The sequence below is a fragment of the Dysidea avara genome, chromosome 6, assembly GCF_963678975.1.
Source record: "Dysidea avara chromosome 6, odDysAvar1.4, whole genome shotgun sequence".
NCBI lineage: Eukaryota > Metazoa > Porifera > Demospongiae > Dictyoceratida > Dysideidae > Dysidea > Dysidea avara.
Genome location: NC_089277.1, coordinates 21,128,832 through 21,153,563, shown reverse-complemented (window position 1 = coordinate 21,153,563; position 24,732 = coordinate 21,128,832). Strand labels below are relative to the sequence as shown.

Sequence of the window (24,732 nt, the reverse complement as noted above, 5' to 3'; positions counted from 1 at the left end):
CAAGCTTGCATGTGCTAGTGAGGTGGAGGTGGAATCAACTATAGAGAAGAGTCAATTGTCAGACCAGAAGTGTTGCTTTGAAGATGATGCTACTATTTCTGATGTTTCTTCACCTAGTATGCCAGAGTCGTTACAACCAGCTTCTGGACAGTTGAACGTATGGACTATAAATACATTGTCCAATAACCATCTTAGCTCTAATGAGCATATACGATGGAGACAGCAACAGCTTAGAGGAATCTTAATAAAGTCTAACAGAGAGCTATCTGATGATAAGTCCACGCAGTTGAGTAAGATTTTATCTGAGTACCATGATGTATTCAGCCTGAGTGATGATGAAAGGGGAGAGACTGATTTAGTCGAGTTCAAAATTGACACTGGAGATTCACAGCCAAGGAAGCAACCAGTCAGAAGAGTCCCTTTTGGGGCTCGGCAAGAGATAGCCGATCAACTTAATAAGATGCAGCAAAACAATGTGATCCAGCCATCTGAAAGTCCATGGGCAAGCCCCGTCGTATTAGTGAGGAAAAGAGATGGAACACTTAGGTTCTGTGTGGATTATAGAGCTCTGAATTCACTAACAAAGCCAGATCTTTTTCCACTTCCAAGAATTAATGACCTGCTTGACCAACTGGGGAAATCAAAGTATTTTAGTACATTAGATCTCAAGTCTGGATACTGGCAGATTAAAGTTAGTGATGACAGCCAGGAGAAGACCGCATTTATCACTCATAAGGGCTTGTTTGAGTTCCGAGTGATGCGATTCGGGGTTACCAATGCCCCAGCAGTCTTTCAACGTTTGATGCAGCGAGTGTTGTCCGGATTACAGACATCATCTACAGTTGAATTTGTCTCTGTTTACTTGGATGATGTGATAGTGTTTTCTGAGACTCTGCAAGATCACATCAAACATCTTCGAGCTGTGTTTGATCGACTAAGGAAAGCTGGACTGATGCTCAACCCTAGTAAATGCAAGTTATTGAGCAAGGAGGTTGAATATCTGGGACATATTGTGACACCTTGTGGACTCCAGCCCAATAATCGTAACTTGGAAGCTGTGAGAAATTTTCCTCAACCCACCACCTTGAAACAGTTGAGACAGTTCCTTGGTTTGACTTCGTACTATCGAAGGTTTATTCCTGGCTATGCTAAAGTAGCCCATCCACTTCATGCCCTCACTAGGAAAGGAGCAGTGTTTAGCTGGTCAGCAGAATGTGAAGTGGCATTTGAATCCTTGAGAGTGAAACTGTCCTCTTCACCACTGCTTGCTTACCCTGACTTTACCAAGGACTTCACACTGGAGACTGATGCAAGCAAACTGGGACTGGGTGCCATACTATCGCAATATCAAGATGATCTGAAGCTACATCCTGTTGCTTATGCCAGCAGATCCATATCCAATGCTGAAGCAAATTATGCCATAACCGATCTAGAGACCCTTGCAGTAGTATGGGCTGTTACCCATTTCCGCTACTATCTGTATGGTCATAATGTTATTGTTTTTACAGATCATGCTGCAGTCAGAGCCATTCTTGGTGCACCAAACCTCACTGGAAGACACGCGAGATGGTGGAGTAAAGTCTATGGTAGCGGCATCAAGCACATTGACATAATTCATCGGTCAGGTAAAAAGAACCCACATGCTGATTGTCTCTCTAGACAGCCGGTCATGGCTGCACCCTCAGATAAAGATAGTAACACTGAGGTACAAGTTGCAGCCATCTCTTGTGAGCTACCAGCCACTATCAGTGATGTGCTACAAGAGGAACCCAGAGAAGCGGAGCATAATAGTACTGCATTTTGTGATGAGCAGATGAAAGATCCAGAACTGAGTTCAATTATTCTCTACCTAAGAGATGGAACACTACCAGGAGATGCTACTCTGGCCAAGAAAATAGTAGCTGAGTCAACTCTGTATGCTTTGTGTAACAATGTGCTATACTTTGTAGGTCCCAAGCAGACTGAGATTTCACGAGTGGTGGTGCCACAGCATTTGCGTCATAGAATAATGCAGGAACACCATGATGGACCATTGGCTGGTCACTTCTCAGGACCCAAGTTGTACAAGAGTGTGATACGGTGTTGGTGGTGGCCACATATGTATACTGATGTGATGAAGTATGCTGACAACTGTCCACAGTGTGCCATAGTAGAAGGTACAGGAAGGAGACAGAAACCACTACTACAACCCATTGCTACTGAGCGTCCCTTCCAAATACTTGGAGTAGACATCATGGAACTACCTGTCACCACTAGAGGGAACCGTTATGTGATTGTTTTTCAAGATCTGTTTACCAAGTGGCCCATGGTCTTCCCTGCTCCAGACCAGAAGACAGAGCGTATAGCAAGATTACTGGTTGAAGAAATAGTCCCATGTTTTGGTGTACCTGAAGCTGTTTTGTCTGATAGAGGAACCAACTTGTTATCGTATCTTATGAAAGATGTCTGTAGAATGCTTGGAATAGAGAAGTTAAACACTACAGCAAATCACCCACAGTGTAATGGGGCCATAGAAAGATTTAACAGAACCCTCAAGACCATGTTGAAGAAGCACGCAGCTAAGTTCGGGATGCAGTGGGACCAGTATCTCAGTGGAGTTTTATGGGCTTATCGTAACACCCCTCACAGTTCCACAGGGGAGAAGCCATCATTTTTGTTGTATGGCTTTGATTGTCGCACTCCCACTGAAGCTGCGTTACTGCCAACCAGATCACTGAAGGCTACCAATCTGAATGATTATCGGGAACAGATGGTACTGTCCCTATCAACTGCTAGGAACCTAGCTAAAGAAGCTAACAAGATCTCTCAGAAGCGGTACAAGACCCAATATGACAAATCAGCTAAACCATCTAAATCCAAAGTTGGAGATTGGGTATTAATCTACTTTTCTCAAGATGAGACTGGAAAAAACAGGAAACTCTCTCAGCCTTGGCATGGACCATACCGGATAGTGTCCCAAGATGACCCAGATGTTGTAGTGACCAAGATTTATTTCCCTGATGATCCGGCCATTCAAGTCCATCAATCCAGAGTACAACCTTGTCCTCCATCCTTACCAACAGGCTTCTTCTGGTATGGGAACAAGCGATCAAAACCTGGTAGACCACCAAAGAAAGTGCTGAAGCAATTGGAGAACCTGGACGCTGAAATGAAACATCAATCAACACCCGGACCAAAGATCATGGACAGAGAGTCACTACCAGAGCCAACAGCCACAGGAACTTTTCCAGCAGAGTCATTACCAGAGCCATCACAGACTAGTTCAACTAATCCAGCAGAAGTTCCACCAACAAGTGCTTCCCAAGTTAAGGAAGTCACATCAACAGATACAACCAATGATGAGCACCGATATTTTCTAAGAAGTCGAAGAAGCCTAGTGCAGAAGCTCGGGTCGAGCTTATACCGGCGAGGAGATGATGTAAAGTAGCTGAGAACTGGGACTGTAATAAGTAACTGGTGATGATGCGTGATGATGCAACCCTGATGTAATTGAAACCTTATAGAAACAATAAACAATTACTAGTATAAAAAACACTGATTTTGTAAATTTATTGCTGCTGCATATTGATGTGCTGATTCTTTTAATGCTGGATAAATGAAGGGCTGATTCACACAAAGTATAAACAATGTGATAACAGTATTGTAAACGGTAAACTAGTTCCATGTATACACTGTTAAAACTAAAGTGCTTTGGTAGCACCTAGAAGTGGTATTTTTAACCAAAAGAGTCAAAATTAGTACTACCATGGCATATAAGTTTTAACCTATATTATAGCCTGGTATAATACTTTGAAACGTAATTCACTGTTTTCACCAGATTCCATAACCAATCATTTTTAGCACATTACTTCAGGTTGTATGCATTACTTTGCCACAAACAATCAGACTCTTCCAAAGTCTGGTACAACAGAAACCATAACATGAATCTCACATGGATTCCAAGTTGACAAACACCTTGAACAGAAAGCAGCTACCTTTTCATGTATGGGCTAAAGTTACTAAGCATTTCTAGATAGCATATAAGAGGTTGAAAGCTAATTGGGAGTAGTACTATGTAGTAAGCAAACTTTTGAACATTCAAACTCATGTTTCACTACAGTCATAGTGTTTATGAAGTGATTGCACATGGTTTAACCAAGCAGCAATTATTGAACATGTAGCACAGTGATCACATATACAGTATATGAGTGTGTTGTACAAACCTTTTGTGTATATGACTTGAACAACTGTACCACTTCATCATGTCCTTCACTTTTAGCAATATCAAGTGGTGTTTTATTATCCTATATGGTAAATTAGAGCTTAATAGTTATTGTACAATGTTAGGTGTACAATATCATGTACCCATGGTTCAGAACTACTTTTACATGGGCCCAGGAGCAGATTGAAATTTTTAGTGTATGGTGGTAAAATGAACATGCAATTTTTAACAAAGAATAATAAATTGTACAATAGTATTACACACATCTCTATCTAAATGAAAACGGCATGCTTAATAAGCAAATGCAGGTATCTTGGGTGTAACCCTAGCCACCATCCCTGGTAAACTATTCAGTATTATTTGATGCTTATAAATTTAGCAGAATTTCTAACACTATGCAAACAAGAGATACAATGATCAAAGATAGACAAAGTAATAATTACCCCCCCAAAACACCTTCACTGGAAAAAAAGGCGCATCCAAGAAACTACAAGTACTTGAAAAAAAGTAGCTCAGCTATAGAAAAAGACTAACAGGCAACTGAAAGAGCTGATTTCTGTAACGGCCAAGAATCAATGTTACTACAACCACCAAAGTTTTCATGCTTGGCTGCAAAACAGGTAAAATAAAAGCAACTGGCAACCAAAACAGCTGATATCATGATCTGAAGTGGCCAAGAATAAAATTTATGTTGATACAACCAACTACAATTATTAATAATGAAGTTGTAACATTGAATGTCAATCATTCAACTGTGTTCTATACATTCATCCCTGCTACATCATAAATTAATTCTTTGTTACTCTAATTGGCTGGTAATTTGGCTGCCTTTTTTGTATCAACATAAATGTTATTCTTGGTTGCTTCAAATCATGATATCAGCTGTTTTGGTTGCCAGTTGCTTTTATTTTACCTGTTTTGCAGCCAAGCATGAAAACTTTGGTAGTTGTAGTAACATTGATTCTTGGCCGCTACAGATATCAGCTCCTTCAGTTGCCTGCTAGTCTTTTTCTATAGCTGAGCTGTTTTTTCAAGTACTTGTAGTTCTTGGATGCACCTTCTTTCCACAGAGGTGTATTTGGGGGGATATCACAAATTTTTATCAGTTATATAATTGAAACACTCAACCCATGGGGGTGTATGATGAATTCTGCATTGTAGTGGTGTTGGGACAAAATACAAAGTGATGAACATAATGTATCATACATTCCTAGTAGCTGTGAATTGTTATTACAACCAGGGCTGGTGGAAACTGCAATTTATTGGTGAGGCCAAGTAATGGCTACAGTCAGGGTTACTACTGCAATACGCTTATTTGCAAAGCATGCCTTTCTAGGTTGTCTAGGAGGATATCAAATCTGAAAAAAATGACATGGCAACTCTGAGGTTACATCTGGGAGTGTTTTCAGATAGAAATTTAACACTTTATGCTATATTGTTTGTGACTGTTCTATTAGAGTATTTTATTTTGCTTGACTGTTCTATTATATTAGAATAATTTTGATACTTTTTCATGAATGAAACTTGCTATGGCCACTGCCATAGTGGCCATAGTGTCCTAAGGACAACTCAGAAACTTGGTTTGTCACTCACAGCACAAGATGCTTTGCTGAGGGTCTATTACAGAGATTACAAATGTGACCCAGTCTGGGAAAACCGGGCTAATTGCTTATTTAAAAGTATCGAGAAATGCTGGTTTTACGTATTTAGTGTGTTGCAGCTCGCCAATGGTTGAAGCTATGTGTACCAAATTTTCACACGTTTTACACCAATTCCTTACCCTCCACAGCATCCACTGTGCAAGTAGCCAACAACTAAGTTTCCTACCATTTTAGATAGTTTTTAAACTGAGGTTGACTGTATCAGGTGAGCTGCAAAATGGGTGGGAGGCGTGGGGCCTGGAAGGCGGGCAAGATGGTGTTCAAAAATTGAAAAGGAAGTCATAGGGATGAATTAGGCCAAGTTTTGGGCCATTAAGGTCTCAAAGTTTGCTAAAATAAAGGAAATTCACAGCAGAGGTACTTATTCAACACCACAGAGCTGTACAGCCACATACAGTCATCCCCAGGCTGACCAGAGCTCCATTAAGGCCCCACACCGCATGTACAGATTGCCACTGGGCTTGGGAAAAGCATGCAGCCAGCAAAACCAGACCACTCAAGTCTAGCTGATTTTGATTGTGAAATTAGATAGTTTATTCATGTAGCTTTGTGTCCTGGGTGAAAAATTGAATCTGCTGACATGGGCGATAAGACCGGTTTTCTCAGACTGGGCCACAAATGTGGAACACCAGATTATACCCATTTCAACACATAGACACACACATACATCATATACAAGCACAATTAAGACACACAAAATGTGCAAACAGTATACATACTACCCATGTCCATGCATATACACCATATATTGGTTGTATTTGATGTAAACAAGTTATTATCACAATGCTCTCGTAGGTGAGCTAGTAGTGCTCTTACTTGATGCTAAAAAGTTCTTGCAGTGCTTGAAACAGAGGTACTGGAGAGTGAAGGATTATTACTGACATCATATTCAATCACAATAATTGTTGCAATGTGAAATCAATATTAGTTGATTATGTACTGTATCACCATTGTTATGTTAATGTGCATGATTTATCTCACACTATATGATTACCTATTTTGATAAGTTGGTAGACTGTACTAGTGTGTTTAGAGGCAGAAACAACTTTTAGAAGAGATGATGGGTGCATGTAGCCCAGACGTTTTGTGACAACGGGGACCTGAGGATATGAGGACGTACACATTAGTGTGCTTTTCACATGCAGACATGCCAACTATGGGGATTTGCTGGGGTATGCATATGCCTTGCACAGGATACTGAGTTTTTTAATTTTTCCCTAGTTAGAAATTTATTTAAATAAGGTTTTAATAAGCACTGATTCCGTTAACTGCATGGATGACTCAAATATTTTGGCATAGCCGTTCTTCCATACAAAAGCTACTAAGAACATTTCACATTATTATACCTAAGTTGGAAAATTTGAGGAGGAGACAACATCATCAGGCAGACCATCATGGTACAGTGGATTACTCAAAGGTATGGTACATTGATTGTGTACTCCTGCAACTACGGACATAGTTGGTCAAAGGACACACGGTCACAAACTCACTATCCATAAGATTACTGACGTACATTTACAAGTGTTCACGAGAGCTAGTGGAGGTGTGAAAGGGACTTTCCAAGAGACTTCCCTACTAGCACGAGTGGTATGACCAAATATGGAAATATAGTTGATTGTGACCTACTTCGCGAAAGTGTGTAGATCTAACTGTAAGTAAATCTAATCCAAAACAGCCAAGCTGTAAAAAAAGTGTGCGGCCCTCAGAAAGGCTATGGTGAAAAAAGATGTGAAATCCAAGGTGGTGGCCAAGAAATGGCTGTGATGGTAGGTTAGTGGTAAAAATTTTAATAATGACAATTCAGGTGAATTTTTGTGCCGCTTCACAAAAATTCACCTGAATTGTCATTATTAAAATTTTTACCACTAACCTACCATCACAGCCATTTCTTGGCCGCCACCTTGGATTTCACATCTTTTTTCACCATAGCCTTTCTGAGGGCCGCACACTTTTTTTACAGCTTGGCTGTTTTGGATTAGATTTCATTTCTTTTTGTATTTGTATACCCCAAAGCCGGCCTATGGCCAGCTTTGGGACTTTTTTAACCTATGTTTTTTTCTTTACTACAGGAAGAAGAAAAGATGAAGTAGATGTACTTTAAATATTTTATCAGTAAATGTACAAATTATATATACTGTATAATACATATGTGACCGGATTTGCGAAAAGGGGTCCAATTTGCCAACTTTGATAATTGATAACTTCAGATTGGAAAGAGCTATTGCCTTGATATTTGGGCAGTGGTGAGCACCACTATAGCTGAATACATGGTGAAATGTTCAGGTTAATATGTTACTTGAACACTGAGTTATGGTCTCCAACATTTACGGAATTGGATGTGTGTGGAAGACCCCTTTTCGCAAATCCGGTCACATATATTGATTACAGAAATCTCCATGGTGGTTTCTTTGTAACTGAACACTCTACAAGGTGACTTCTTCTAATTGCTCTCTCTACAGGGTGAATTGTTTGTAGCTGAACGATCTACAAGGTAACTTCTTCTAGCTGATCTCTCTACAGGGTGATGTGTTTGTAGCTGAATTTTGTATAGGTGATTTGTTTGCAGCTGAGCTCTTTACAGAATGGTTTCTTTGTAGCTGAACTCTCTAAAAGGTAACTTCTTCTAACTGATCTTTCTACAGGGCAATTTGTTTCTGGCAGAATTTTCTACAGAGTGATTTCTTTGCAGCTGAACTCTCTACATGGTGGTTTCTTTGTAGCTGAACTCTCTACAAGGTAATTTCTTCTAGCTGATCTCTCTACAGGGAGATTTGTTTGTAGCTGAACTATCTACAAGGTAACTTCTTATAGCTGATCTCTACAGGGTGATTTGTTCGTAGTTGAATTCTGTACAGGTGATTTGTTTGCAGCTGAGCTCTTTACAAAATGGTTTCTTTGTAGCTGAACTTTCTCCAAGGTAACTTCTTATAGCTGATCTCTGCAGGGTGATTTGTTCGTAGTTGAATTCTGTACAGGTGATTTGTTTGCAGCTGAGCTCTTTACAAAATGGTTTCTTTGTAGCTGAACTTTCTCCAAGGTAATTTCTTCTAGCTGATCTCTCTACAAGGCGATTTGTTTGTAGCTGAATTCTGTACAAGTGATTTGTTTGCAGCTGAGCTCTATACAGAATAGTTTCTTTGTAGCTGAACTCTCTACAGGGTGATTTGTTTGTAGCTGAAATCCCTACAAGGTAACTTCTTCTAGCTGATCTCTCTACAGGGTGATTTGTTTGTAGCTGAACTCTCTACAGGTGATTTGTTTGTAGCTGAACTCTACAAGGCGATACTTCTAGGTGATCTCTCTACAGGATTCCTTGTTTCTAACTGAACTCTCAACAGGGTGATCTGTTCATAGCTGAACTTTCTACTGGGTGATTTGTTTGCAGCTGAACTCTCTAAATGGTGGTTTCTTTGTAGCTGAACTCTCTACAATGTGACTTCTTCTAGCTGAACTCTCTACAAGGTGACTTGTTTCTAGCTGATCTCTCTACAGGGTGACTTGTTTCTAGCTGAACTCTCTACAGGTTATTTGTTTGTAGCTGAACTCTCTACATGGTGGTTTTGTTGTAGCTGAACTCTCTACAAGGTAACTTCTTCTAGCTGATCTTTTTCACTGCATATTTGTTTGTAGCTGAGTTCTCTACAGGGTGATTTGTTTGCAGCTGAACTCTCTACATGGGAGTTTCATTGTAGCTGAACTCTCTACAATGTGACTTCTTCTAGCTGAACTCTCTACAGGGTGACTTGTTTCTAGCTGAACTCTCTACAGGTGATTTGTTTGCAGCTGAACTCTCTACATGGTGGTTTCTTTGTAGCTGAACTCTCTACAAGGTAACTTCTTCTAGCCGATCTTTCTACAAGGTGATTGAGTTTTTTGCAGCTGAACTCTTTACATGGTGGTTGCTTTGTAGCTGAACTCTCTAAAAGGTGACTTCTTCTAGCTGAACTCTCTACAGGATGATTTGTTTGCAGCTGGATTCTCTACGTGGTAGTTTCTTTGTAGCTGAACTCTCTACAATGTGACTTCTTCTAGCTGAACTCTCTACAGGGTGACTTGTTTTTAGCTGATCTCTCTACAGGGTGACTTGTTTCTAGCTGAACTCTCTACAGGTGATTTGTTTGCAGCTGAACTCCCTACATGGTGGTTTCTTTGTAGCTGAACTCTCTACAAGGTAACTTCTTCTAACTGATCTTTCTACAGGGTGATTTGTTTGTAGCTGAATTCTCTACAGGGTGATTTATTTGCAGCTTAACTCTCTATAAGGTGACTTCTTCTAGCTGAACTCTCTACAGAGTGATTGATTTTTTTTGCAGCTGAACTCTCTACATGGTGGTTTCTTTGTAACTTAACTCTCTACAGGGTGATTTGTTTGTAGCTGAACTCTCTACAGGGTGATCTGTTCATAGCTGAACTCCCTATAAGGTAACTTCTTCTAGCTAATCTTTCTACAGGGCGATTTGTTTGTAGCTGAGTTCTCTACAGGGTGATTTGTTTGCAGCTGAACTCTACATGGTAGCTTCTTTGTAGCTCTACAATGTTACTTCTTCTAGCTGAACTCTCTACAAGGTGACTTGTTTCTAGCTGATCTCTCTACAGGGTGACTTGTTTCTAGCTGAACTCTCTACAGGTGATTTGTTTGCAGCTGAACTCTCTACATGATTGTTTCTTTGTAGCTGAACTCTCTACAAGGTAATTTCTTCTAGCTGATCTCTCTACAGGCCGATTTGTTTGTAGCTGAACTCTCTACATGATGGTTTCTTTGTAGCTGAACTCTCTACAAGGTGATTTCTTCTATAGCTGATCTTTCTACAGGGTGATTTGTTTGTAGTTAAACTCTCTACACGATAGATTCTTTGTAGCTGAACTCTCTACAAGGTGATTTCTTCTATAGCTGATCTTTCTACAGGGTGATTTTTTTGTACCTGAACTATCTACATGATGGTTTCTTTGTAGCTGAACTCTCTACAAGGTAACTTCTTCTAGCTGATCTCTCTACAGGACAATTTGTTTGTACCTGAACTCTCACATGATTGTTTCTTTGAAGCTGAACTCTCTACGAGGTGATTTCTTCTAGCTGATCTTTCTACAGGGTGATTTGTTTGTAGCAGAACTCTCTACAAGGAAACTTCTTCTAGCTGATCTCTCTACAGGGAGATTTATTTGTAGCTGAACTCTCTATACATGATTTGTTTGCGGCTGAATTCTCTACATGATGGTTTCTTTGTAGCTGAACTCTCTACAAGGTAACTTCTTCTAGCTGATCTCTTTACAGGGTGAATTGTTTGTAGCAGAACGATCTACAAGGTAACTTCTTCTTACTTATCTCTCTACAGGGTGATTTGTTTGTAGCTGAACTTTTTACAAGGAAACCTCTTTTAACTGAGCTCTGTACAGGGTGAATTGTTTGTAGCTGAACTATCTACAAGGTAACTTCTTCTAGCTGATCTCTCTACAGGATGATTTGTTTGTAGCTGAACTATCTACAAGGTAACTTCTTCTAGCTGATCTCTCTACAGGGTGATTTGTTTGTAGCTGAATTCTGTATAGGTGATTTGTTTGCAGCTGAGCTCTTTACAGAATGGTTTCTTTGTAGCTGAACTCTCTACAAGGTAACTTCTTCTAGCTGATGTATCTACAGGGTCACTAGTTTGTAGCTGAATTCTCTACATGGTAGTTTCTTTGTAACTGAAGTATCTACAAGGTGACATCTTCTAGCTGATCTTTCAACAGGGTGATTTGTTTGTATCTGAACTCTCTACAAGAAATCTTCTTCTAACTGATGTTTTAACAGGGTGAATTGTTTGTAGCTGAACTCTCTACAGGGTGATTTGTTTGTAGCTGATCTCTATACAGGTTACTTATTTCTAACTGATCTCTTGAATTCTGTTCAGGGTGACTGCTCTATTAGGATGACTGCTCTATTAGAGTATCTCGATCTCGCACTTGCTACACCAAGTTGGATTTCGTGTTATAACTCCGTGGCTTTAAGTCTGATTCTTCTACACCATTGAAGAGCCTTTCTAAGATGATAACTCCATCTGTACAGCGATTTTGAAAGCATTACCCCAAGTGGTTTACCTGGTAGGCGTGGCAAGCATAATAATAATAATAATAATAAAATAAAAATATTAAAAATTAGCTAATCTCGATTGCGTAATTGTTACACACTGTTGATTTTTTCGCTGTATCTTCCTGGTTTTTAGCTCGATTTCTTTCAAACCACAAAAGGTTTGAGGTTCAATAGTTAACCTATTCACCCACCGATTTTCAGCTTCTTCCCATACGCGGTTTACCCTGTAGGCGTGACAACATATTGGTGTTATTTTTCGTGCATAATCGCTCATAACTCTTTGTCTGTTTATGGTATTCCAGCCAAAGTTGGTACCGAGATGCGCCTTTATACCCCCCTTCTGTGTGCCAAATTTCAAGGCAATCGGATAATGCGTTCGAGTTTTATAGCAGTTTTTGTAAGTGTGCGACAAGAAAAAGAAAAAGAAGAAAAAAAAACGAAGAAACTCAGCCAATTTTTGAAGTCGCATATCTCGGGAACGCGCGAAGCGATTTTGCTCAAATTTGGAATGTAGAGTGCTGCAGTTGGGGGGCATGTCCACAGCAAAAATCGTCTTGTTTCATCAAGGAAGCACAGAGCTACGGAGGTGCGAAAATTGCGTTTTCTTTCTTCCTGTCAATATACTCACGGGTGTTACGCGCCGGCTACTTGGGCCGCACGACACACTACCGTGTGTCTTGATATCGTTTATAAAATGATTTTTTAATGTGTGTAAATATTAAAGGTGCACATGTTTCAGTCCTTCTCTTCTGTCTGACTTGGATGAACATGAGTGAATTAATTAGAGTTAGCAGTTGTGTGCATATTAGGAGGAACCTCAGACGGTGGTATATAGTTTTTATGCACCTATCAATGTAAAGCACCACTACCACAGTGTATAGGCTGAGGTGGGGGTTTGCATCCCTGAAATTACAATTCCCCACCTACTGGGGAATTACTGGTGATACAACATTACCCCCACATACCCCGACAAATCTCCCAGTAGCAAAACCTGGCTGGGGTTAGTTGGGCTTTGCACAATCACCCATCGCATGTAGCTATTCCAGTTGCAAGTTACTTCAAGCAGGCTTTAGTGATGACAGATAGTAAGTCAGCATCCATGAAATGCTGCATCAGTGTGTTTCTTGGACAATGACAAATCCTCACCACCTCTGGAAACTTAACAATCCATTCCCCCACCAACTCCAACCTTTACTTGCGGCAGTTGGGAATTACATTGATAGGTGTATTAAATGTGCACCTGTTACATACTTTGTTGTTTATACTATGAGATCTTAACTGCATGACAGTATCCTGCATTTCAAGGTCTCATTATTATGGTCTACTGCACCATCAACAATATATTGCAGACGTCTGTGTTATGAACAGATTGGGACCAACAATTACATGTATTGTGATTATAGCATAGTAATTCTCCAGGTCAGTTTCTCTCAGGGACTCATGTTTGAGTATCTTGTATGTTAAGTGTCCATATTTTTGTCTTTGTAGTGCCCACTGTGCCAACTTGCTGTTTACAGATGTGTTCTCAGTAGTGTGGGAATGTGTGATATCAGTTATAGATGTCACTATAGTCGTGAGTCTTGACTGGAAGTTCTAGGAACCTTGGCTGCAGGTAAAATATAAACAGAAGTGAATATTTGTATGAGTAAGGAAGGTTTTTTGGCTGCATGTTGACTGGCAATGGTCTAAATGACTGGATTTGTTTGTGTTTTAGAGTCAGGCACGTGTTACTTTATGTAAGATGTTTTTGTCCCAATAGTTTCACAGATCTAATAAATAGTCAGACCGTTTTCTTTCCCTACCTAGTTACTGGGACAAATGTGCATTTCATGATCACATTTGAAAGTTCTGTAAATTTAGCAAATGAATGCTTGAAGGTTTGTTTCTAATATTTCAGTGTAATATGCATTTATATATTTTTGCAGAAATGTACTGTAGTCATTGAGATAGTGTCTAAAATGTTACTATGCTTATGTACAATAATAACCATGGTAACTAATGTTTGTTAGTTAAATACATTTGTCACATATCTCCTTAACAAACAAGTGTTCGAATTTTCAGACATTTGTCCCACCACTAGTAATGGCTCTAACCACCAGTGTCTAGATCATGAGACTACCATGATTATGAAGGTGTCCAGCTAGTTTTCCAGGTGCAATGAGATTTTGTAGAACCTTCGGCTGCCTGCTTAATGTGCTTTATGCCAAACTTATTACCTAGGTTTAGATGACCACACAATTGACGTGTTGTGTTTCTTGACAGGTCCAGTGAAATTCAGACATTGGTTTATTGAAGGAAGGCATTCCATTAGCTATGCCAGATGACAAATGGAGGATTTGCAGACTGCCTTAGTTGCACCCCACCCCCATCTTGGCAGCACTAAGGATTGGTGTCCCGTCAAGTATACAACGGCAGATCCAACATTAAGAAGCAAAGCCAATAATCATTCTTACTTGTCCACCAACATGGGACAGTGGTTTATTTTAAAAGTGCACTTTGTGAAATACTGTATTGTTGCATGTATCAATTTAATTAGCTTACATGACATGTGATGTTAAGCACTAGCTGTCTGGCTTTACAGTGCGTGAGCACTGATTCCTCAGAATGATAACTCAGAAAGCTAGGCCCGAATTGGGAGAGACAAATAAAAGCAATCACGTGATAGTACATGGGTGGCACTAAATGGAATTATCCTGAAAACACTCCCTAGGGAAGTTACATTCTTCACACTTTCACAATGCGTTTATATGAGTGTTGGGTTTGTGTCCATGCCGCGTCTTTAAGTATCATCATATGGATTAGGCGTTTGGTAAACAAAATCCACTGTACAGGCAATCCAGTACTAGAAAATTCCTGTGCCAGTATTACTCCACAAAAGGCAGCTATATTCAATAATAATAATATAGCGATAACACAAGCCGAAATATCAGCGCAATAAAGTGAACTTGGTCTTATTTTCACGGTTGAGACAAGATAACCGTTCATTTACAATTCTGGCACTCACTGTACAACACATTTCTAATGATAATGATTGCATAATTCAGGACTAAAATTGCAAAACCGTCCATACACATAAATAACTCACGGTATTAACCGCATGTATTTTAATTATGGAGTGAGCTTTGTAGTTTCTTGGCCGTGCGCCTCACTACTGTGAGTCTTAAATGTGAGAGTTACAATTACAAATACAGTAAGTGTATGTTATACATCAACACACAACTAACTAATAAAATTATATTTAGCTACATGGGTATGTATATGTATAGATAAGGCCCTGGCCAATTATGCCAATGTAATTAGTGTAATAGATAGCCAAAAGCAATGAGCATTATATGATGCCAGCATAATAGGCACAAGATATATTTTAGTGTGTGTGCCGAAAGAATCAAATTATGAACACATTGCAAATATTTCTACATTTCATACATAATATAATTAAGTCAAATGTCCCTTCATATATTACTTACATTTTAGTTGATATACTCTAATAGAGCAGTCACTTACAATAGTTAGGGAATAGTGATATACTCTAATAATACAATCACCTTTTGAACACAATCTTTATTTCTAAATACACAACATTCAGCATAACAGGTTTGACTTTGCATTGCTCAAAAGCACAATAGGCAAAAACTTGAGCATAACTGGCTGAGGTCTAGCAGAGAGGATTCATCACAGGCAGTGAATGTTGTACAGTACTATAGGCTGAAAAGCCTCCCTCAAGTATGCCCATATAAGTGTGTGTTTGTGGAGATGAATACAATATGTTCACCATAACATAATGTTTTAAAAGTAAATACAGGAGCCAACAAAAGCATGTATTAGAGTGTTCCATAATTTTATCTTTGTACATGCATAAGTGTACCATGCCCTCCTATGATCATCACTTTAGCTTAAATATTCACCACGTGACAAACACATAAATATGGGACTTAATGCTGTACGTAAACAACAGTCTAGAAACAATACACTTTTAGAGAAGAAAGCAGGAATGGGATAGGAACAGGAACAGGAACTTGGCAAATTAAATAATTATAAATACATAGTACATGTTTCAAAATACACAATGAATGTCTGGTTTACACAAATTTGATTACATACGTATATACTTCTAGCTATAGTCATCATTTTCAAAGCAATAGTTATTAACAAAGCACTCTGGGTTGCTATTATAATGCAGATGACTGCTCTATTAGAATGTTTTGGTTGTAGAAAAAGGATTCAACTATGCTGCAAAGATACAAATTTTAACTGTATGTCAACCTGATAATTATTATCAGGCATTTCCCATTGATCATTCTCATTCCCACTACCACTCCTATTTTCCTAAAATTCTACTATTGTGTGGTGTTAGGTTAGGAAGGAGGCCATACATAATGGTATTGGAATGTAATTGAGATATGTGTTGCTGGTTTGTGGTGATCACAAACTATACCCAATTGTAAGGTAACCTCTGATTTGGTGCAAGCTAGCCTACTTATTCACTAGCTGTATTAGCATTTACTTGTGGTATACATCTGTATATCCAGTTAACATTTTAATTAAGGTAGAATGCACAATAAGTCAGTGTGTCTCTTACAATTAGTGAACTACATTTTATGAAATAAATTTTTGTGAAATAAATTTTGGTAACAGAGTCACCCTATAATTATGCATATATAATAGCAGCACTAGAAAGTTTGAGCACAGGTAGCCTTTATTGTTTTGATAGAAGTCTTTATAATTTCTTTCCCATTAATTCTCCACGTTTGATTAAATACATAAGCACCCTTCTAGAATGCTGTACTTTCTGTCCTGTTACTGTTAACCCATCCAAAAACAGCTTATAGCTGTAAAAAAGTGCGCGTCCAAGTAAAGCAGAGTTAACTGCGACAAAAAGTAATGATATCATAATGTGGCCATATGCGAGGTGTGCAAGTTGTAAAATTCATATTAGCTAATCAGATAATACAATGTTATTGTTAAAGTGTTAATGAGAACTATGTGATGCTGCTAGTTTATAAGTGTGTGAGCATCTTCATAAATGCCACACAAATTTAATTCTCAATAAAGCAATGTGCATAGATTCTCTGATAGCAATAAATAGTTTGAGTTTGGCCACCTTTCCTTTGTTCGTAGCATTGCCGTATACAGGAAAGGCGGCCAAACTCAAACTATTTATTGCTATCAAAGAATCTATACACATTGTTTTATTGAGAATTAAATTTGTGTGGCATTTATGAAGATGCTCACACACTTATAAACTAGCAGCATCACATAGTTCTCATTAACACTTTAACAATAACATTGTATTATCTGATTAGCTAATATGAATTTTACAACTTGCACACCTCGCACATGGCCGCATTATGATATCATTACTTTTTGTCACAGTTAACTCTGCTTTACTTGGTCGCCCACTTTTTTTACAGCTATAAGCTGTTTTTGGATGGGATTTCAATACTTTTTGTTAGAATAAGCAATGCACCGTTGATAACAGTAGGTGAGTTTCCATGGTTTTGACAGAAACCCCAGATTACAGTGACAGAATATTAAAATATAACTGTAATTTTAGTGGCCAGGGCCGCCCACATGGGGGGGGGGGGGGGGGGGACTGGGGTATTTTTCCCCCTGCCCCAGCCCAAAAGGGACCCCTTGATTGCCTGTTTAAAGAAAGATCGATATACTCTAATAGAGCAGTCAGGATCTAGACCCTTCCTTGCCCCTGGGCTCCTCTTTAACTCTTTTCCCTGGGCCCCTCTTTAACTCTTTTTCCTGGGCCCCCTAATTTCCCTGGGCAGCCCAGTTAGTGGCATGCAACTGCAGTCAATTAACACCCATTTTAACTAGTAAACCCTTAATAACACTTTTCCTTTCATCTTGTACTGCATTAAAACGATCAAGGTACTCTATTAGAGTAGTCACAAAATAGCTGTAACACAGCAATCAGTATTTAGCATAGTTACAACTTCTGCTTAGCATTGGATTGTATAGTTTAAATTACTAGCTACTTACAGACTTTACAATATAAAAATATGGCACTTGTAGAAATGTGACTGTTCTATTAGAGTATCTCGATCTACTTCTAGCATTGACTAATTCAAGCGAAGAAGCTATGTCCCTGCCAAGAGATCTAGTAAAGAAAAGGCAAATATGTACAGAGACAATAGAGGGGCACGTAATTATGTCCTGTTGTAAATAAACGCCTTTAAAATTTATATTACTACTAAATAAGCGCACCAGAATAGGCTTGTGAGGCTGTTGTCTCCAAAGTTGTCTCATTACTTGTCTTTTAGTCACAATTGGTGAGTTTAATTATACATGTATTTGTGTTGTAAAACTTAATTGTAAAAAGGCGAGTAGCACATATCATGATAAACATGTATTTGTCACAGTAGAGTCTCTCACGATTATTAGACATTTGACCAGGGTAAAAAATTTACTGCTATATTTAGAGGTTGTAGCGTTTGTATATCTTAGTATCTTAATAAATAATCCTCCATGATCACTAATCACTAATAGTACAGTGAAAGCTGGTCATTATTCAGGCCGTAGGGACAAAATTTTCTGACCTAGCTTTTTAAAGAGGTGGCTGCATTTTGCGCCTTAAAAAAAGTAAGAAGCATGCTGTTCTAACTGGCTATAGAGATGGATTTAGTGTGTGACAGCATATGAGACAGTGAGTGCTGGCAGCAAGGGGGCAGCCAATCTGTTAGAGCACAAAGGCACTGCTTCATACTTAGGCAGTTGGCTGTCAGCCCAAAGTGTAAAAAGTTTCACTATTGGTCCTTATAAGCTCCTGATGAAGAAAGTGATGGAAGTCATTATCCATAGGATATATTTTTCACATAATACAGCATTCCAGTGGTTTAGTGGTGACCACAACATTGCCTGAGTTAAACTGTGGTGAGATTTGAGACTACCGGAAGCCCTGGAATGTCTTCAACTCATGAAATACCAAATATCTAATGCCTGGCTTTCATCCACAGTGGACCTGTCTTGGTGGCCACTTGTACAGAAGGGAAACAGCTGCCACACAGTCTTTCGAGCGAGCAGCTAGTTTCCACACCCTTTAATTATCAATTTGTAAAATCTTGAGCAAAATTGCGTGTGCGAGCAAGTGCGATGTTGTGCATTGGCAGTGCCGTGTATATGGTTGCTGCCTAGCAGTGACACATCACGAGTATTGAAGTCACAATGCGTTACTGTATCATCCATCTAAATACAATCTCTGAATGTATCATTTTGTGTAGAGAGCAATCTTCCACAAGAAGTGACCTGCAGGTTTCAGTGTATATTGTTAACCATTAATATTGTTCACCATTGTGAATTGTATGTACAGTGAAACCTCACTTAGCGGCCACCTCTTTAATAAGACCACCTCATTATATTGGCCACCTCTACTAGATCCCAAATATAGCTAAGCAGTACTTTATGACCTCATTAATAAGGCCACCTTGTTATTCAAGCCAAATTTTTTGGTTCCACAGCTGGCCATATTAATGAGGTTTCATTGTACTTACGTGAATTTTTTATTTTTCGTAACATTTCTTTCTTCAGGTTTACTGATGGGCACTATGAAACATTGTTGACTGGTACGTGTATAATGTGGTGACTTGAAATGCTAAAACAATACGTAGTATGTCTTGTATGTACATGTAATGTGTTTTAATGTGTCCACACATCCACACATCTTAGAAATAAATATAATTGTATTCTCTATACTCAGTTCCATTGTGCCACTGGGTCATAAGTGGGTTGAGTATGGATCATCCAGGACATTTGGGTCACATTTTGTCCTGGCCAAGTGGATCTCATCCACTGACAGAATATACAGATCAGATCATGTGTATAAATTACGGTGGAACTTGTTTATTGCTACCTTCACTCAATAAGCAGGTAACAGTGTATAAATTCTCAATTGGAATTGGCTTTTCAAGAGAGATTGTCTTTCTATACTGGTAGCCATTAAGACAGGTTGTACTGATAGAGTGTACATACTAGAGATGCAACAATATCCTCCACTTAGTGTCGTTTGATAGTGATGCAATTGAGACTATGTATTGTTGCATTTAAATACTATGCTATTATATTACAACTCTAGCACGTATTTATAACAGGAATGTTTGTTAACTGTTTAGACATACTGGAGCCACACCCACTCATCTGGATTCTACAAATGGAGTCATACCAACTTGTCATCATACTTACGTGTTACTCCCATTGTGCTTGGATGAATATACATGCCGTCATGTGAGACTTGCTACCATGCCGGACCACTGGAAAACATTTCATAGCTGTTATATTACAGTCATTATTGTACAATTCGTACATTATTGTTGTGAAAAGTGTTTGGCATTCATTTGTCCTCTGTATGTTGTAATTACATGTGTAATTTTTGTGTGGGGGTGCTATAAAATGCAATAATGCATGGTGACAATTGGCTAGCTACATGTGCTAATTACTCGCAGCTTGTTTCAAAATCTGGTAACCGCAGTTGTATTCTGTGTCATTCTTTAAACCACGCCCTTAGAGGACAAATTACATCACGGTGGGGGCGACTAAATTCAAATTACTTGAAAAACGAACAATGGTATGCAGCACCATAGATTATATCTGTGGACTATAATCTATGGCAGCACACTTCTTTGTGGCTTTATGCACTGATTAACTACATAGAGCGCCAGTTCATCAATACCCAGTGTCCGCAGTTGTGCTCTGCATCATTCCTTAAATTCCGAGTAAAACTCTTAGAGAGTGTTATGATATGGTGCGTATGCGTGGAGGGGGCTGTAATAAGAGTAAACCGCTGAGTTTGGCTACTGTGGATATTAGTGTGTATCCTTCGTGCCACGCCGAATCCTGTCACGTAACAAATTGGGGGCTTGTCCGGGAGCACCAGAAGACAAGTTGGTTAAAGATTTTGGTCACGGAGACATTTGTTTTCTACTTTCACTGCTCCCTCGTGTTCACCCTGTCCGATTCTAACCACAAGTTTTAATCCTTAGTACCGGGCGAGTGGTACCTCAACAGGTGTGAATATTTGTACAGTTGTTGTTCGTGTGTCTCGACTAGGCAGGATTTGTTGTTATCGGCGCCAGTGTGCATTATTTGGAATTACAAATTTGTAGTCAGACAAATCATTCTCATTGTCATTACTCTCATCGTTCCTATTACGTTGTTGTGGAGTGGATAATTATGTCGTTTTCAGTAGACTCTTTTGTAAAATCGCCCAGTATTTTGTCCTTGAATCCTTTAAAAAAGGTGGAGCTGCTCTCCCTTGCTCAACACTACAAGTTGGAAGCCACTCAAGCTATGAAAAAGGGTGAAATTTGAACATTGATCATAGAGTATTTAGTTGAGGAAGAGATCGTGTCTGAAGATGAAATACCATCAACCACTGATACTATTGAACTGAAGAAGCTAGAACTGCAAGACAAGGAGAAGGAGCGTGAAGCCCAGTTGAAGATGAAAGAGATGGAATTATGAGAGCAGGAGCTTGCTCTGCAGTTGAAACTTAAGGAACTTGAAATTGCAGCAGCTTCTACAGCTCCACCTGTACCTCGTACCAGTCGACAGGCTGAATTTGATGTGACTAAGCAAGTACGGTTTGTTCCACCCTTCCAGGGGACAGAGGTTGATAGGTATTTCTTGCATTTTGAGAAAGTTGCGTCAAGTCTGTCATGGCCTAAACAAGTTTGGACACTACTCCTTCAGAGCCCTCTGTTAGATAAAGCCCATGAAGTCTATTCAGCCCTATCGATAGAACACAGTTCTGACTATGACACAGTGAAACGCTCTATTCTCAAGGCCTATGAGCTTGTTCCTGAGGCCTACCGACAGAGGTTCCGAGCCACCCAGAAGACAGATACTCAGACTTTTGTGGAGTTTGCATGGGCAAAGGAAACTTTGTTTGACTGCTGGTGTACCTCTAAAGGAGTTGATGGAGACTTTAACCAGCTCAGACAACTGTTGATGATGGAGGAGTTCAAAAACTTCCTTCCTAGTGATATTCGGACCTATCTGGATGAACAGAAGGTAGACAATTTACATGAAGCAGCAGTTTATGCTGAGGACTACTCCTTGACACATACCACTTCCTTTGGAAAGCCCCATCCCTGTGATGGTAACTCAGCAGATATAACACTTGAATTAGCTAAAGGTGGTCAGCCGGGTGCTCTTATCACCAGTAGCTTTACAGGTGGAGGCCCATCAGGGAACTACAGTAGCAACCACATACCTGCTGGACCAACATGCTTTTATTGCAGGAAAAAGGGTCACATAATGTCAGAGTGTCAAGCCTTACCAAGAAAGAACGAGAGGTCTGAAAAGCCTGATCTCATTGTTTCCCCAAGTTTTCAGACAGACCATAAGAAAAGTAAGTTGCCAGATGAATACACTCCATTTATTTCATGTGGTAGTGTCTCCCTTGTTGGCTCACAAGTGGAATCACCATTCTCAGAGATACTGGTGCGACACAGTCTCTGATATTGGAGGGTGCCCTTCCCTTAAGTTCCCATTCAGACACGGGAATGATTGTGTTACTACAAGGAGCAGAGTTAGGAACTTTTCGTGTACCACTTCATAAGGTTCACTTGAAGTGTGGTCTAGTGACCGGAGCTGTAGTTGTCGGAGTGAGACCTTCCTTACCAGTCCAGGGTGTGAGTCTCATACTTGGTAATGACTTAGCTGGAGGACAAGTGGCGTGTATTTCCAATGTGCCACAGAACTCAGTGTCACCAACTGTTGCAGCAGAGCAAGTCCCAAAGAAGGTGTTTAGGGTCAGTAACAGTAATTCACAGAAGGATCTCAGTAGGGAGCAGATCAGGCACGTGAGATGTTTGCTAGGAAAGAAAATAGTGGACAACCAAATTTTCGTAGGGCGGTTACCCAAACACATTTGCAGTAGGGACTTGGAAGACATTTTCTTTCCCTATGGAAAACTGACACGTTGTGAAGTGAAACAAGGAATACTACTAGCTTATGGTTTTGTTGAGTTTGAAAACAGAAGAGATGCTGAGGATGCAATACGTCTGGAGAATGGCAGAGAGATCATGGGTACTAGGATAGTTGTGGAATGGTCTATAGGACACAAGGACAAGAATAGCATACGTGTTTATGATCGATGTGACTGTCGTATTCATGATCGGAATTGCTATGACAGAGGAGGACGAGATCACAGATACGCTCAAAGGAGGTCTTATTCATGGTCACCACCCTGACATAAGCATCACAAATACCGGTGACTGATTGACTTGTGCATTTCACTTAGTTATTAACCTTTTTCATACCTTGCTGGTGTATTTAGGTCTTTTATCATGTAATTTTTAGACAACTTTAATTTTTATATACACATGTGTGTGTGTATATCTTTTGTTGTGTGTAGGGGTAGTTTTGTAGGGGGGTAGTGTTATGATATGGTGAGCATGCGTGGAGGGGGCTGTAATAAGAGTAAACCGCTGAGTTTGGCTACTGTGGATGTTAGTGTGTATCCTTCGTGCCACGCCGAATCCTGTCACGTTACAGAGAGAGCAAATTACATGGGGGCGACTAATTTCAAACTAGCCATTCTCGAAAACATATGTTTCATCTGAACGAAACTTTTAGAACAGTTTAAAGACACATTGTCCTACATGCCAAGCGAGTATTGTGGAAAACAACAATCTGGCTTTTGTATTTGGCCTCTAGGACGACTGAAACTTCATTTGGTGCTGAAATTACGACTGTAGGATAATCATGTATGGTGAAATCGATGATGTGAATCTTGAGGCGATTGAGTGAATACTGAAGCGATAGCAGGACAATCAATGTTTGGAATGCACAAAGGAACACAAGGCATACACCTGCGGTTACGTCTAACCGCATGCGATAAAAAAAATGAAACTTCCCCTTTGATGTCGGCAATCTCGATCATGAAACAATCGGCATGGATTTGCTTCACTGCTTGTGTGGCAGTTACTAGTGACACGATGAGTTCAACTCTAGAGTTTCAGAGGGATAGCGTAAGTGGCGGGTGAGTTACAGGAAGGCCGAATTTGACAACGTTCGTTCCTGTAAAATCCTCACGTACAGGTCGGGTCATTTATTGTCTGCGGCGCGCGTTTCTGCTTTACTGGCCGTGTGGTTGAGTATAGTGTTCAATTCTACAGTTAATTATTGATCCCAAAGCTTGAATACTTGAAACAAATAGCTATCATAGTAGACAAACAAACTATTCCTGTAGAGACATCTATTGATATTAATAAAAACATTACACACAGTTATAATATAACAAGCTGACAAAATTTACTTTGTTTCTCATTTCCATGTTGGCTCCATTTTGTAGTAATAATGAGCACAAATTGTAGTAACCTTTCTTCGCTGCACTATGTAGTGGAGTATTCCCATACTATAACAATAATCACATGTACCACAATCTATGCCACATTTGACACTGTATAATTATTGTTGTGCACTAATGTGTAATTATACCAGATCCCCTTTCTGATATTTTATATAGTCCAACCCCAACAGTACACAAAATGGTTGTTATACTACTAGGTCTGTTAATGTATATTGTATAGCCACTTAGCAAGTACTAAAACATTATGGATAATTCCTACACACTTAAAAGTGAAGGTCTATATAGTTTAGTAACCTACAGGCTTTGTTGATGAAGATACTATTACATGTTAATGTATAGATAAGAAGAAATGTGAATCCCAAAGTAAGCCATAGGCTGGTATTTTTGGGAACTAAAATACAAAAAGAAGTGAAATCTGCACAAAAACAACTAAGCTGTGAAAAAATGGTGTAGCCTTAAAAAGCCTGAGTGAAAAAAG

The 24,732-nt window shown here is 39.4% G+C and overlaps 1 protein-coding gene across 1 annotated transcript in view; it reads right to left on the bottom strand.

Annotated features, from left to right (window-relative positions):
• Positions 1 to 24,732, bottom strand: part of LOC136259140 (uncharacterized) — a 210,484-nt gene that overhangs the window by 65,391 nt on the left and 120,361 nt on the right. The window contains exons 3-4 of the mRNA XM_066052563.1: positions 24,201 to 24,299; positions 4,203 to 4,283 (exon numbers count right to left, since the gene is read on the bottom strand). Of these exons, the coding sequence (XP_065908635.1) occupies positions 4,203 to 4,283; positions 24,201 to 24,218 (99 nt within the window). The 5' untranslated portion in view covers positions 24,219 to 24,299. The remainder of the gene's footprint in view (positions 1 to 4,202; positions 4,284 to 24,200; positions 24,300 to 24,732) is intronic.